Source organism: Brassica rapa, chromosome A06 (genome assembly GCF_000309985.2).
Source record: "Brassica rapa cultivar Chiifu-401-42 chromosome A06, CAAS_Brap_v3.01, whole genome shotgun sequence".
Taxonomy (NCBI): domain Eukaryota; kingdom Viridiplantae; phylum Streptophyta; class Magnoliopsida; order Brassicales; family Brassicaceae; genus Brassica; species Brassica rapa.
The window spans coordinates 1,333,861-1,344,965 of NC_024800.2; the positions used below are offsets into that span (position 1 = coordinate 1,333,861).

Sequence of the window (11,105 nt, forward strand, 5' to 3'; positions counted from 1 at the left end):
GACGTAAGAACCTAAAACAACTGACAAACGATCAGATAAAAGAGCTATGTGAAGCCTTTTTGTTTGAGCAGGACGAACTCAATCCTAACAAGCAGAATTTGCCCAACTGGCAAGAAAGGCCCAAGAACTATAGATAAATACATGTAGTGGAGCTACGTCAAGATCATCAACCACATCAGCGACTGTGAGTCAGCAAAGAAACTTTTTAACTTAGAGCATTCCAATCATAAAACTAAATATAATCTTAAAATTAAATAACACTAATATTAGTATTACATTTTATTTTCCATCTTCAATCACAACACTAAATTATAGACTAAAAAAATCCTTTTTTCATTACATTATCATATTTAAGATCTTAAATTTTAATAATTACTTTCTATGTTATTGTTAATTAAATTTAAATATATATTATAATCAATAATTCAGGAATATATATATATATATATATTTTAATTTGTATTATGTTTCTATAATATTGGTTTCACATCTTAGATTTTCTGCTTGTTTAGCTTGGCTTTAGTTTTGTAATTTTATGTTTTAGTGTTTATTTACACTTTAATATATTTTTTACAAAAAAAACTTACACTTTAATATATATATATATATATCTTTAATTTAATTAATCTCAATATATTATTTCTGAAAATTATAAGTTTAAAATAAATAATTATATTACTAAAATTTAAACATTTAAAATATTATGATTTTTAAATTAATAAAATATTTTTATATTATTTTTCTACGAATTTTGAATATTTAATAAATCTAACTTAGTCATATCATAAAATAAAATATTTAATATTTAGTGTGATAAATAATTAGTAGTATATATTATACTATAGTATTTGGTATGCTAATATGTATTAAATTTCGTAAATAATGTTTTTCTGTAGTTTAGTTGGAAAGTAATTATACCAAATTCGTGGTGTTTTGCAGTTTCATTAGAGTCAAATTACTTTGCAGTTCCATTGGTGAACTTCAATGGCTTTGTAGAAAAATCATCCCAATCCCAATGGCACAATGGAAGTTCTTCCATGCAGTGTAAAGACTTTTCACAAAAAAAAAGAGATTGTGATAGTACCTAAAACCATGTCCATTGCTGAGTTTTCTAATAGCTATATATTTACGAATTAGTTCAAGAGAGAATAAAAATGATTGTTGAAAGAAGAAGAAAAATGATTCTTATTTAAGAGCTAAACCTTTTAGTTAAAAACTAGTTTTTGAGAAACTAGCCGATGATCCTCTTTTAGAGCATAGAGGTTGATTGGAAGAGTTCGTAGAAGTTGCAGACAACCATTTTTATTTCTACAAATCTTTTCAAATATAATCATCATGTTAAAATTGAATCTAGCACCAAAAGATTATAAAAGAAAACATGCTAATTTAAGAGAAATTCTGGGAATTCTAGTTCTTAAGTTATATGTATATATTATATATGTATATGTAATTTTAGGATTCTAAGTTTTATGAAAAATCCAAAGTTCCCAAAATATCTAGTTTCAAATACTTTGGATTGGGTTTTCCGTAAAACTTAGAATCATGCAATAACATACACACATATATATATGTGTGTGTAACATATGTATTTATAGAATTAAAGAGCGAAAAACCCTTCCATTGGAAGTATTTTGGAAGTGTTTTAAGAACTCAGTTTCTCTAAAAAATTTAGTCAGTGCTTTGAAAAAATTCTACATCAATAATTCAAAGTCACAACTAAATATTTAAAGTCTAAATCTTAAAACAAAACACATAAAACCACATATTCAACCAACCAAACCAATACTTTTTAGAGAACTTTTTATCATTAAACTACATAAAATAAAAAATAAACTGTGGATAATCTTTTGCTTAAAAAACTTTTAAAATGTTGAAGAGCACCTTTCTAATAATAACAAAAACATAGTATAGATTTATATAGATTTTTTTGTTACAAAAATAAAAATAAAAGAAAAAAATATATTTTTGTTACTATAAACTTGATTTGTATTCAAACCCATCAATACTATTAAAACAGAAGGCCCTTTTTTGAGACACCCTTCTGTTTCAACAATATTTACAAGATTCTGTCACTGGAATATTTTAAGCTATGTTTTTAATTTAATTCTGTATTTTGCCAAGATTTCTTTTATTTAAACAGCAAAAAATCTTTTTATTTATAAAACAACACCTACGTTTAATGTGGAGAAACCTTCCTATCAAACAACATAACGTATCATTACATATCAACTGCTACGATTAAAAGAAACTTCAACTGCTATAACCCACTATAACACACTGATTTTCATTTCTTAGACAGTATATGTACCAAATCGTTGTATATTGATAATAATATTCCATCGATACCGAAGCTTTAACGTTTAACTTTTTTTCTGCAAGCTTCCAAATAAAAAAAATACATTTTGTTAATATTATTGTATCGACCATTCATCACTTCCCATCAATGTTTTGGTTACAAATGATTGCACCAGAAAACATACATGTTGAATTATTCAAAATCATGAATATTTAACCTTTTAATAGTATAGATTCGTTTTTGTATATTTGTAAGCTTTCATTTTTATATATAGTGTTAGATACAAATGAACCCATAAAACCAAAATCCTTTTTTATACTTTATATTTTAAAAATATTTTGTTAATCAACAACGAAGTATATGCCAAGTAAAAAATCAATCCGCAATCTTCCAATTTCAAACTCGAAATATAAAACCACGAAATTCAAAAAAAAAAATTAAACTCCAATATCAATAAAAGTTTCAAATTATTAAGTTAATCAATAACTAAGTATATGCCAAGTAATATTCTTTATTCACCAATTACCAATTAGTAACTAAACCATAAACATACTGCCGAAATATCCTCCCTTCTAACGAGGTTTATGCCAAATAAAACTATTCACTTAGTTTAGTAACAGAATATATCTTATTATCTACCTACCGATACATACTCTCTCCTAACTAAAATATTCCAAAGTGATTTAAATTGTTATTATGTGATTGAAAAACACAATAAAAATAATCCGAATATTCTAACAGAACCTATCTATTCGTAGCTATATATACTACGAAGGTCAAACAGTCATCCACACAAACAGAATTTCTTTTTGGTTTACGAGAATGAAAGGAATGCAGAAAATTTTGTACCTTTTAGAGTTGAAACCTTACAGAACCAACTGGTACATCCAAGTGAAAGCAATCCACACCTGGAAGAAATTCAACCCGAAATCTGGTAAACTGGAATCATTTTCAGTGACAAGAAGGTTAACTGAACAAATACATAGACTAATTAATCATATTGTTTCGTAAACTTCTTGATTTTAAAGACTTTAACGTGTCTTATGTCTTTGTATTGCAGGGTGAAAAAATCAAGGTAACATATAAACAAAGCTATTTGATAGGTTTGGGGAGTAAATGATGTGTTGGTGAGTGGAGACTATTGCGAACTTTTCTGTAAGTGCAACATCTGACCAAAAAGAATACTTATCTTTAGTTTTTGATACTTAATTCTTTCTCTGTGTTAGTTGTCTTGAAGCAAAGTTAATATAAAGATCCTATTGAACAATTAACAAAAGTTTCATTAGAAAATAACATATAGAGTCACTGAAGAAGAAAATACTAAAAGCTCAAAATGATAATGAAGGACGATATGTTATATATAGGAGAATACTAGCATGTACTGTGCGAGATTTTATGCTTGCTCTATATGAAAGTATTTTTATCCAAATAATTATATTCTTATGAAATAAGATCCTATATAAACAGCAATTTCATTAGAAAATATGTACTATATCATTGAAAGCATCGCCATCATATATTCTCAATCTAAACATAATGATTAGATTAAACAATATAATTTTCTTTTTCAGAATAAAATCAACCCGAAGGAAAATTTTACATAACACATCATTGCTTTTGTTGTTCTACCAAAAATTAAATCAAACAATAACTCTACTACTCTTTTCCGAACAAACATAATAATAAGTACCTTTTCTTATGTCTTTATAGTCTTTTTTACATAATAAGTTCTTCACTTCACAATTTTTGTCCTGCATCTCAAAATTACGAACTTATTAAAAGAAGAAACCAAATTTGTAATTTATTTTAAACAATTTCTATATCTAAACCTTACTTTTATGTTGTCCGATCTAAAAAATTCCTTCGCTATCTGAAGTTAACACAAGCTGCCTAACGGATCTGGACCGATCGATAATACTATTTTGTTAACACGATCTGGTATATTTTGCATGTCAATACATAAACCGATTAATAGGTTGAACCAAAAATTTAAGAAACTAAAAATCTTTAAACTAAACAAAAACTTACCGATCGTGAGGTGGATGAATGTTTAAATGATCTCTATCTTGGAAGATTTGCTTCCTAAAACGATCGTCAATTCTAGATTTGGAGGATTGATGAGGACGAGCTGTCGGCGGAGAACCCGACTTCCATTTTTTCTTGGTTAAATTGAACAGTCAGTAAACAATTTGGTCTTTTTTATTCAAAGCTAATGTAGATATTTTATGTATTTGGACCAGATTTAATTGCTATCGGAAGCCCACTTCAATCATTTTAAAATTGTTTTATTAAATTGACTTCTTTGCTTAGTCTATTTTGACTTTATTATATAGTTTGGAGTTTGGAAAATCACATTATTTAAAAATATTTGATTTTCTTTGATTTTCTATTAAAAATGATAACTGATTTTGGAAAGTGTTTAAACTAAAAATAAAATCAAACAAAATAGGATATATTTCAACAATCAATCTATTTAAGATCTTCCAAATCTTAACAATTATTACATAATTTTAAGCGCCAGTTAAATATTTTCCATTATTTCCGGTAGCCTTATATACATATTATATATATATATACTAACCCACATTAACTATTTGTCTAATTTTATTTAAGTATATTCTTGCAAATCATTATTATTAAACTAAGATCGATGATTGGACCATAATTAATAGCAATCTTTTTAATTAATATCAACTTTCTTACATTATTAAAATTAATACTCAATTCTATTTCTAAGGAAACAAACCAATATCTATCCGACTCTCATAATAAAATAAAAACTAGGAAATAAACATCCAAATATATTTTGTTATTATGTAAACAATACACATCCTTAAACCAAAGAAACCGTTTATCCATATATATTTTGATTATTTGAAAATATATCGTTCAGAATCGGATTATATTGGTTCGGATTCAGATATATCTGAAATTAAATACAAATTTTAATGCAATAATATAAGAAATCAATACTATTTAAACTGAAGGACTTTTTTTGAGGTCACCTTGAAGTTTTAAAGTATTTACAACTCCATGCTACTGAAATATTTTTAACCTATGATTTTCATTAAATGTTTCTATTTTTCAGAAATTGCAGATATTAACCATCTAAAATATTTTATTCTGTAGAATCTTTTTCCACTTCTTTAGTTAATTTACCATCTAAAGGATTTTAATATATTTTCTTTAAATGAATATATCTGAGTTTTTAAATCTATACCTTTAAGAAAAGTGTGCAATTTGAGAAAGTTTAAAGCTACGGAGATGGTGACTAGGGTTTAAGAAAATTGTGCAATTTTGGTTTAAGGAAAGTGTTTGATATGTAGTTAAAAAAATATGTTTTTCCTTAATCATAGTAAATTAGTTTTAATTTAATAAAATAAGAAAATTGTGTCTTATTTTATTTGAATTTTATCAATTTAAAATTTTACATTACATAAAAATATAGCTACATATTTTCACTATATCGAAACAATATTACACATGTTGAAGTTAAATCTCCCATGAAATAAATAATCATTGATGATTTGATATGTTAATATAACACGAAACAAATCCCGCGCTTTCAAAGCGCGGGTCAAAATCTAGTTGTCTTTATAAGAGACCCAATCCCGATGTAAAGCATGGACTGTCCAGATCCAATTTTGGCACGTTCTCATCCATCAAATCAACTTAAATATACATATCTGAGTTAAAAAATAGTAACACGCATCACATTATCTTAATCTCACGATGGCTCAGAAGCTGGTAGCTAAAGGCGGCACCGGAGGAGGCACGGAATGGGATGATGGCCACCATGAAGGTATATCACAGATCTATATAAGAGAGGGCTGTGAAGGCATAGAGTCCATCAAATTCGACTATGTCAAGAACGAAGAACCTAAAGCTGGACCAATCCATGGTGGCTCGGGTCAGAGTTTCACTGAGTCGGTACGTCGTCAAACTTTCTTCCATATGATCTCATTCGTCAGTTCATCAAAGTTTGCTTGATTTTCTTGCGATCTTTGAGTTTTAGATCGCATGTGGTGTGTTACATTTTGACTTTATTAATTTATTAGGGTTACAAGTTCAATGTATACGAATGATTCGATGTGTTTAGCTTCTGGTTAGATCCGGTTTAGACTTGGTTATTGTTAGCAATTCTATATAAATGGCTTATATTATATGTTCATCAATAATTCTGAATACTTTTTTCTTTTCAGTTTGATCTAAACCATACCATTGATGAACATATCGTATCTGTCAAGTGTTACTACGACGAGGGTGCGATACAAGGCCTTGTGATCAAAACCAACATCATGACTTCTGCACTCATGGGATACAACCTTGGTACTACGTTCAAACTTGAAGTCAAAGGCAAGAAGATCATTGGGTTTCATGGATCTTCTGACAAAAACCTTCGCTCTCTAGGAGCTTATTTCGCACCGCTTTCTCCTGCTAATTTGAAATACTAATTGGAAAAAGCTACATATGCTCTTCATCCGTTTGGTTTAATGTTGTTTTGAGTCTGTACTAATTTACTATGTCATCATCTTTCATGTTTGTTTTGGTGTGGCTTTCACAAATTCCATCATTTGCAAGTTGTAAACTGCAGTAAGGTATTTGAATTTTAATGTTGGTTTGATGAACTTAACTTACTAGCACTTGAATTTTATTACAGTAGATTTTGAACTACTGCCTTTCATACTATTTCTGGATCCGCAAACTAACTAATAATGACATATATATATATATATATATATATATATAAACAAATCTGCTTGTACTTTTATATAATAAATCTGCAGTAGGCAAAACTTGTATATAAATGGCACGTTCATTCATTAACTTTTTTTTTTTGGTGTGAATGCTACATCTTTCATTCATTAACTTATAGATCACCATCGATCCCACTCTCTACTCAACACCAGCTCTCTCTCTCTCTCTCTCTTGTCGACGACTATTTGAGGTCAACTCTCTCTCTTTCTTTCCTTAGACACGACTTGCTTTTATATACATCGATGTTTCATACCCTTAAGATCTTAAAGTATTGAAAGATTAATGAGCATTAGAAATCACTTATCCATATGTGAAGATTTCAAATCTATTCCAGATGACCCAAAGGCTGGAGGCGGAAGGGAGCAAGAATGGCCGGTACATATGGGATGACGGATTTAACCATGATGATGTGACAAAGATCTATGTAAGAGGTGGATCTGATGGCATACAATTCATACGTTTTGACTATATAATGAAGGGACAACTCAACAATGGATCATTCCATGGTGAATCATACAAGGGTTTCACACAGACGGTATAATGACTTTGAAAATAGCATTTCTAAATACACTCCATTTGTTTTTTTTTCTTTCTATTCTAACCGTTTTGTTCGAGTTTATAATCTGAAGATATTAGTTTTGTGATACTTTTATTTCAAACTTTGCAGTTTGAAATTAATCATCTAAAACATGAACATCTTGAGTCTGTCAACGGCTACTACACAGAGTCAACTGGGATTCAAGCACTTCAGTTCAAAACCAACTTAAGAATTTCTGAACTGATGGGATATGATGAAAAGGGTACTAAGTTTACTCTAGCAGTCCATGGGAAAAAGATAATTGGGTTTCACGGATCCAAACAATCAAATATCTATTCTCTTGGTGCATATTTCACATGGATAACTCCTACTAGAATGGAAGCGAAAGGCGGTAATGGAGGTAAGGAGTGGGATGATGGATCCGACCACGAAGGTGTAACAAAGATACATGTAAGAGGTGGTCGTAAAGGCATACAATACATTAAGTTTGACTATGTCAAGGATGGACAGCCAAAAGATGGGCCAATCCATGGTTCTATCTCAGGTGGAGGTTTTGAGCCCGTGGTATGTATATATATATATATAATAAATACTAAATTTTGTTACTCGATTCCATAACATTTTATTGAATGTTATATGTTGTTTTACCTTCATTTTCTTGTTTGCAGTTTGAAATTAAACATGTTGACCAGGAATGTCTAGTATCCGTGGAGGGATACTATGATGTAACGTCCGGGGTCATCCAAGGTCTTCAGTTCAAGACTAACTTCAATACTTCACAACTGATGGGATACAACAAGGGTACGAAGTTTATAATTTCAGAAAATGGAATGAAGATCATTGGGTTCCATGGATATGTTGAGAAGAGCTTAAAATCTCTTGGTGCGTATTTCACAAGGCTTACTCCAATGAAATTGGAATGCCAAGGTGCTACTAGTGGAGGCCTCCTTTGGGATGATGGTGCTTTCCAAGGCATAAGAAAGGTGTATGCTTACTATGAAAACAACTATATAATGTTTATCAGTTTTGATTATGAGAACGATGGCAAAGCAGAAAAGCGTGACCATGGGTTTAAAGATGGATTCACAGGACAAGAAGGAGAGGTAAAGCTCTACATATATATATATATATATATTTCTTCAACTATATATAATGGAAGACATGTGTGTGTGGTCTTAAATAGCTTGTATGTGCAGTTTGTTATCGACTATCCAAATGAATGTCTCACTTCGGTGGAAGGGACTTTCAGTAACGAAAGTGAAGCATGGATTACATCATTGACTTTCAAAACATCCAAAGGGAGAATCTCTCAGAAATTTGGAAATGAACGTTTTGGAGATCTTGGTATCCTACTTGAGAGCAAAGGTTGTGCTCTGGCTGGGTTCCATGGACGATCTGATGATTCTGTTCTTATGGCTATCGGAGCATATTTTTATCCTATGTCTTCTGATGCAAACAAACTAGAAGCAAAAGGTGGTGATGGAGGAGCGTTTTGGGACGATGGTCGCTTTGATGGTGTCAGAAAGATATACATTGGAATAAGCTCAAATGCCATATGCTTTGTCAAGTTCATGTACTACAAAGATGCTCGAATGTTCTTCGGAGATGATCATGGGAACAAGACCCAGCTATTTGGAGTCAAAGAGGTCACTGATTCAATACTTAAAGCTACTAGCTATTACTTGATCAAACTTATAATTATACACTAACGATTTTTCTTATTTTGCAGTTTGAGCTAAACTATCCATTTGAATATGTCACATCAGTGGAGGGTAGTTATGATAATATATCCGGAGCTATAACCATGCTTAGGCTCAAGACCAACAGACAAACCTCTCCAGACTTTGGAGTTGGTACAACATCAAGTTTCGTAGTCCACAAGGATAATCATATGATTGTAGGGTTCCATGGAAAGTCCAGTAACCTTCTTCTCCATAAAATTGGGGTCCATGTCATTCCTATCTGAATCCTATACAGATATACTCTCGAACATTAACGTTGATCTCTTGTCTTTCACTATCCCAAGTACTGTCTATGTAAGCAAGAGTCTCATCTCTCATGTAATCTAAGGCTTGATAACTAGGTGTCCACCCCGCGTTTGACGCGGCACAATGATTTTGAGAATATTTATTTACCGTGATTTTTTAATTTAAAAAACAAAATGATAAATTGGTTATCATGTACTCGAAAAATATACTCCCTCTATTTTTTAATATAACTCGTTTTAGAAAAAAATTTATCTTCCAAATTATATGATGTTTTAGGTTTTTTATGTAAAATTTATAAACATTTAATATTATATGACCAATGATAATATGTCTTTTATTTTATTATTGGTTGATTTGTTGTTAGGTAAATAATCAATGATGTTTTTGTTTAGAAAATGTAAGAAATTAATGATTTTTTTTAATTTGTGTGCACAATTCTAAAACAACTTATATTAAAAAATGGAGGGAGTACAATACTAAGAAACCAAACAATGATTAATTGTACATCAAGTTTTTTTTTTTGTAAATGACAATATTTTGAAGTCATCCTCTTGAGGTATTTGGTGTATAGAAACCAAAGTATCGATTTCTTTTTCTTAAAAAAGTATTGTTTTATTCTTATAAAATAAATATTATTGTCTATGCAAAACAACACATCCATGATTGAATATATATACATGGTTTATAGTCATATTAAAGGCTCTTTTTATTAGAGATAGTTTTTATTATCGACGTTTAGATAAATGCAACCCCATGAAAGTACAAAAAACATCTAACACAAGATCCATCGATATGAACTAAAATAAGTTCCATGCCTAGTTTATTATCTTTCTAGCTGAAATATTTGTAAGTATTTGTTATATTACATACCGATGATTAAAAAGTTGCTTTTGTTAAATTTTTGTTAAGACTTCTTAAAAGCTTTTAACCACTCCCACTGGAGTCGTCGAGCATCTTCTCACCTTATCTCTAATAACCATTTTCTTTCGACTTTCTTTTTCTTAAATCATACTAGATTACTAGGTCATATGTTGGGCCCTAATATGAAACCGCGTACGTGTTTATAAAATAGTCCTTTTCACATCTTAGGTCTTCCCTTCAGTCTTTTTTTTATGTTTGTTTGGTAAAAGGTACTGATTATAATAAATTAGATGGTACAATGATTTTGATCGAATCCTTTTTCTTTTATTATTTTTTGTTTTGAAAATTGTGAAAATTCAAAATGTTTTCTAATACGAAATACTAATCCTATGACGCTTGCTTTCGGATACACAACTGATCTATTAATATGGTATGGTTAGGTGGCAAAAAAAAATCAAATTCAAGGCGGAAACTCCTGCTGAAATCCTTTTAACGTAACTAGGTCAAAACCACTTAGTTAATTTGAACAAATCCTTACAAATAAAAATAAGACACATACCAACCCTTTCTAAGAAATTAGTTGATTCCTATCCGAAATTAAGATAATATACTTCAAATATTCAATAGGGATCACTGAACCAAATTTGCAGAAAAAATGGTCAAA

At 29.9% G+C, this 11,105-nt stretch overlaps 2 protein-coding genes and 1 long non-coding RNA gene across 5 annotated transcripts; 2 read left to right on the plus strand and 1 right to left on the minus strand.

Annotated features, from left to right (window-relative positions):
• Nucleotides 1–723: 723 nt before the first annotated feature.
• On the minus strand, nt 724–5,881 carry LOC103871236. 2 transcript variants are annotated; one of them, XR_633515.3, is made up of 4 exons: nt 4,325–5,881; nt 4,131–4,231; nt 3,987–4,047; nt 724–3,552 (listed from the first exon to the last, which is right to left on the minus strand). It is a non-coding gene; the product is annotated as an uncharacterized LOC103871236 (long non-coding RNA). The 2 variants fall into 2 exon arrangements; XR_004448478.1 differs by having other exon boundaries at nt 2,205–4,047.
• A 10-nt stretch (nt 5,882–5,891) lies between these two features.
• Nucleotides 5,892–6,907, plus strand: LOC103871237 (jacalin-related lectin 15-like). Its single transcript, XM_009149463.3, has 2 exons — nt 5,892–6,226; nt 6,499–6,907. The coding sequence occupies exons 1-2, from the start codon at nt 6,029–6,031 to the stop codon at nt 6,748–6,750; spliced, it is 450 nt and encodes a 149-aa protein (XP_009147711.1). The 5' UTR covers nt 5,892–6,028; the 3' UTR covers nt 6,751–6,907.
• Nucleotides 6,908–7,144: 237 nt separating this feature from the next.
• LOC103871238 (jacalin-related lectin 18-like) lies at nt 7,145–9,768 on the plus strand. Of its 2 annotated transcripts, XM_009149465.2 has the most exons (6): nt 7,145–7,244; nt 7,389–7,589; nt 7,722–8,156; nt 8,261–8,695; nt 8,789–9,238; nt 9,322–9,768. In XM_009149465.2, the coding sequence occupies exons 2-6, from the start codon at nt 7,389–7,391 to the stop codon at nt 9,556–9,558; spliced, it is 1,758 nt and encodes a 585-aa protein (XP_009147713.1). In that variant the 5' UTR covers nt 7,145–7,244; the 3' UTR covers nt 9,559–9,768. The 2 variants fall into 2 exon arrangements, with proteins under 2 accessions (XP_009147713.1, XP_033129009.1); XM_033273118.1 differs by lacking the exon at nt 7,145–7,244 and having other exon boundaries at nt 7,331–7,589.
• Nucleotides 9,769–11,105: the final 1,337 nt, after the last annotated feature.

What these genes read in the sequence shown, in the direction of transcription:
- LOC103871237 (XM_009149463.3), top strand. Translation starts at nt 6,029, where the DNA reads ATGGCTCAGAAGCTGGTAGCTAAAGGCGGCACCGGAGGAGGCACGGAA. An exon ending in GTCAGAGTTTCACTGAGTCG is followed by an intron (nt 6,227 to 6,498) that starts GTACGTCGTCAA and finishes TTTTCTTTTCAG; the next exon opens with TTTGATCTAAACCATACCAT.
- LOC103871238 (XM_009149465.2), top strand. Translation starts at nt 7,389, where the DNA reads ATGACCCAAAGGCTGGAGGCGGAAGGGAGCAAGAATGGCCGGTACATA. An exon ending in ACAAGGGTTTCACACAGACG is followed by an intron (nt 7,590 to 7,721) that starts GTATAATGACTT and finishes CAAACTTTGCAG; the next exon opens with TTTGAAATTAATCATCTAAA. An exon ending in GTGGAGGTTTTGAGCCCGTG is followed by an intron (nt 8,157 to 8,260) that starts GTATGTATATAT and finishes TCTTGTTTGCAG; the next exon opens with TTTGAAATTAAACATGTTGA.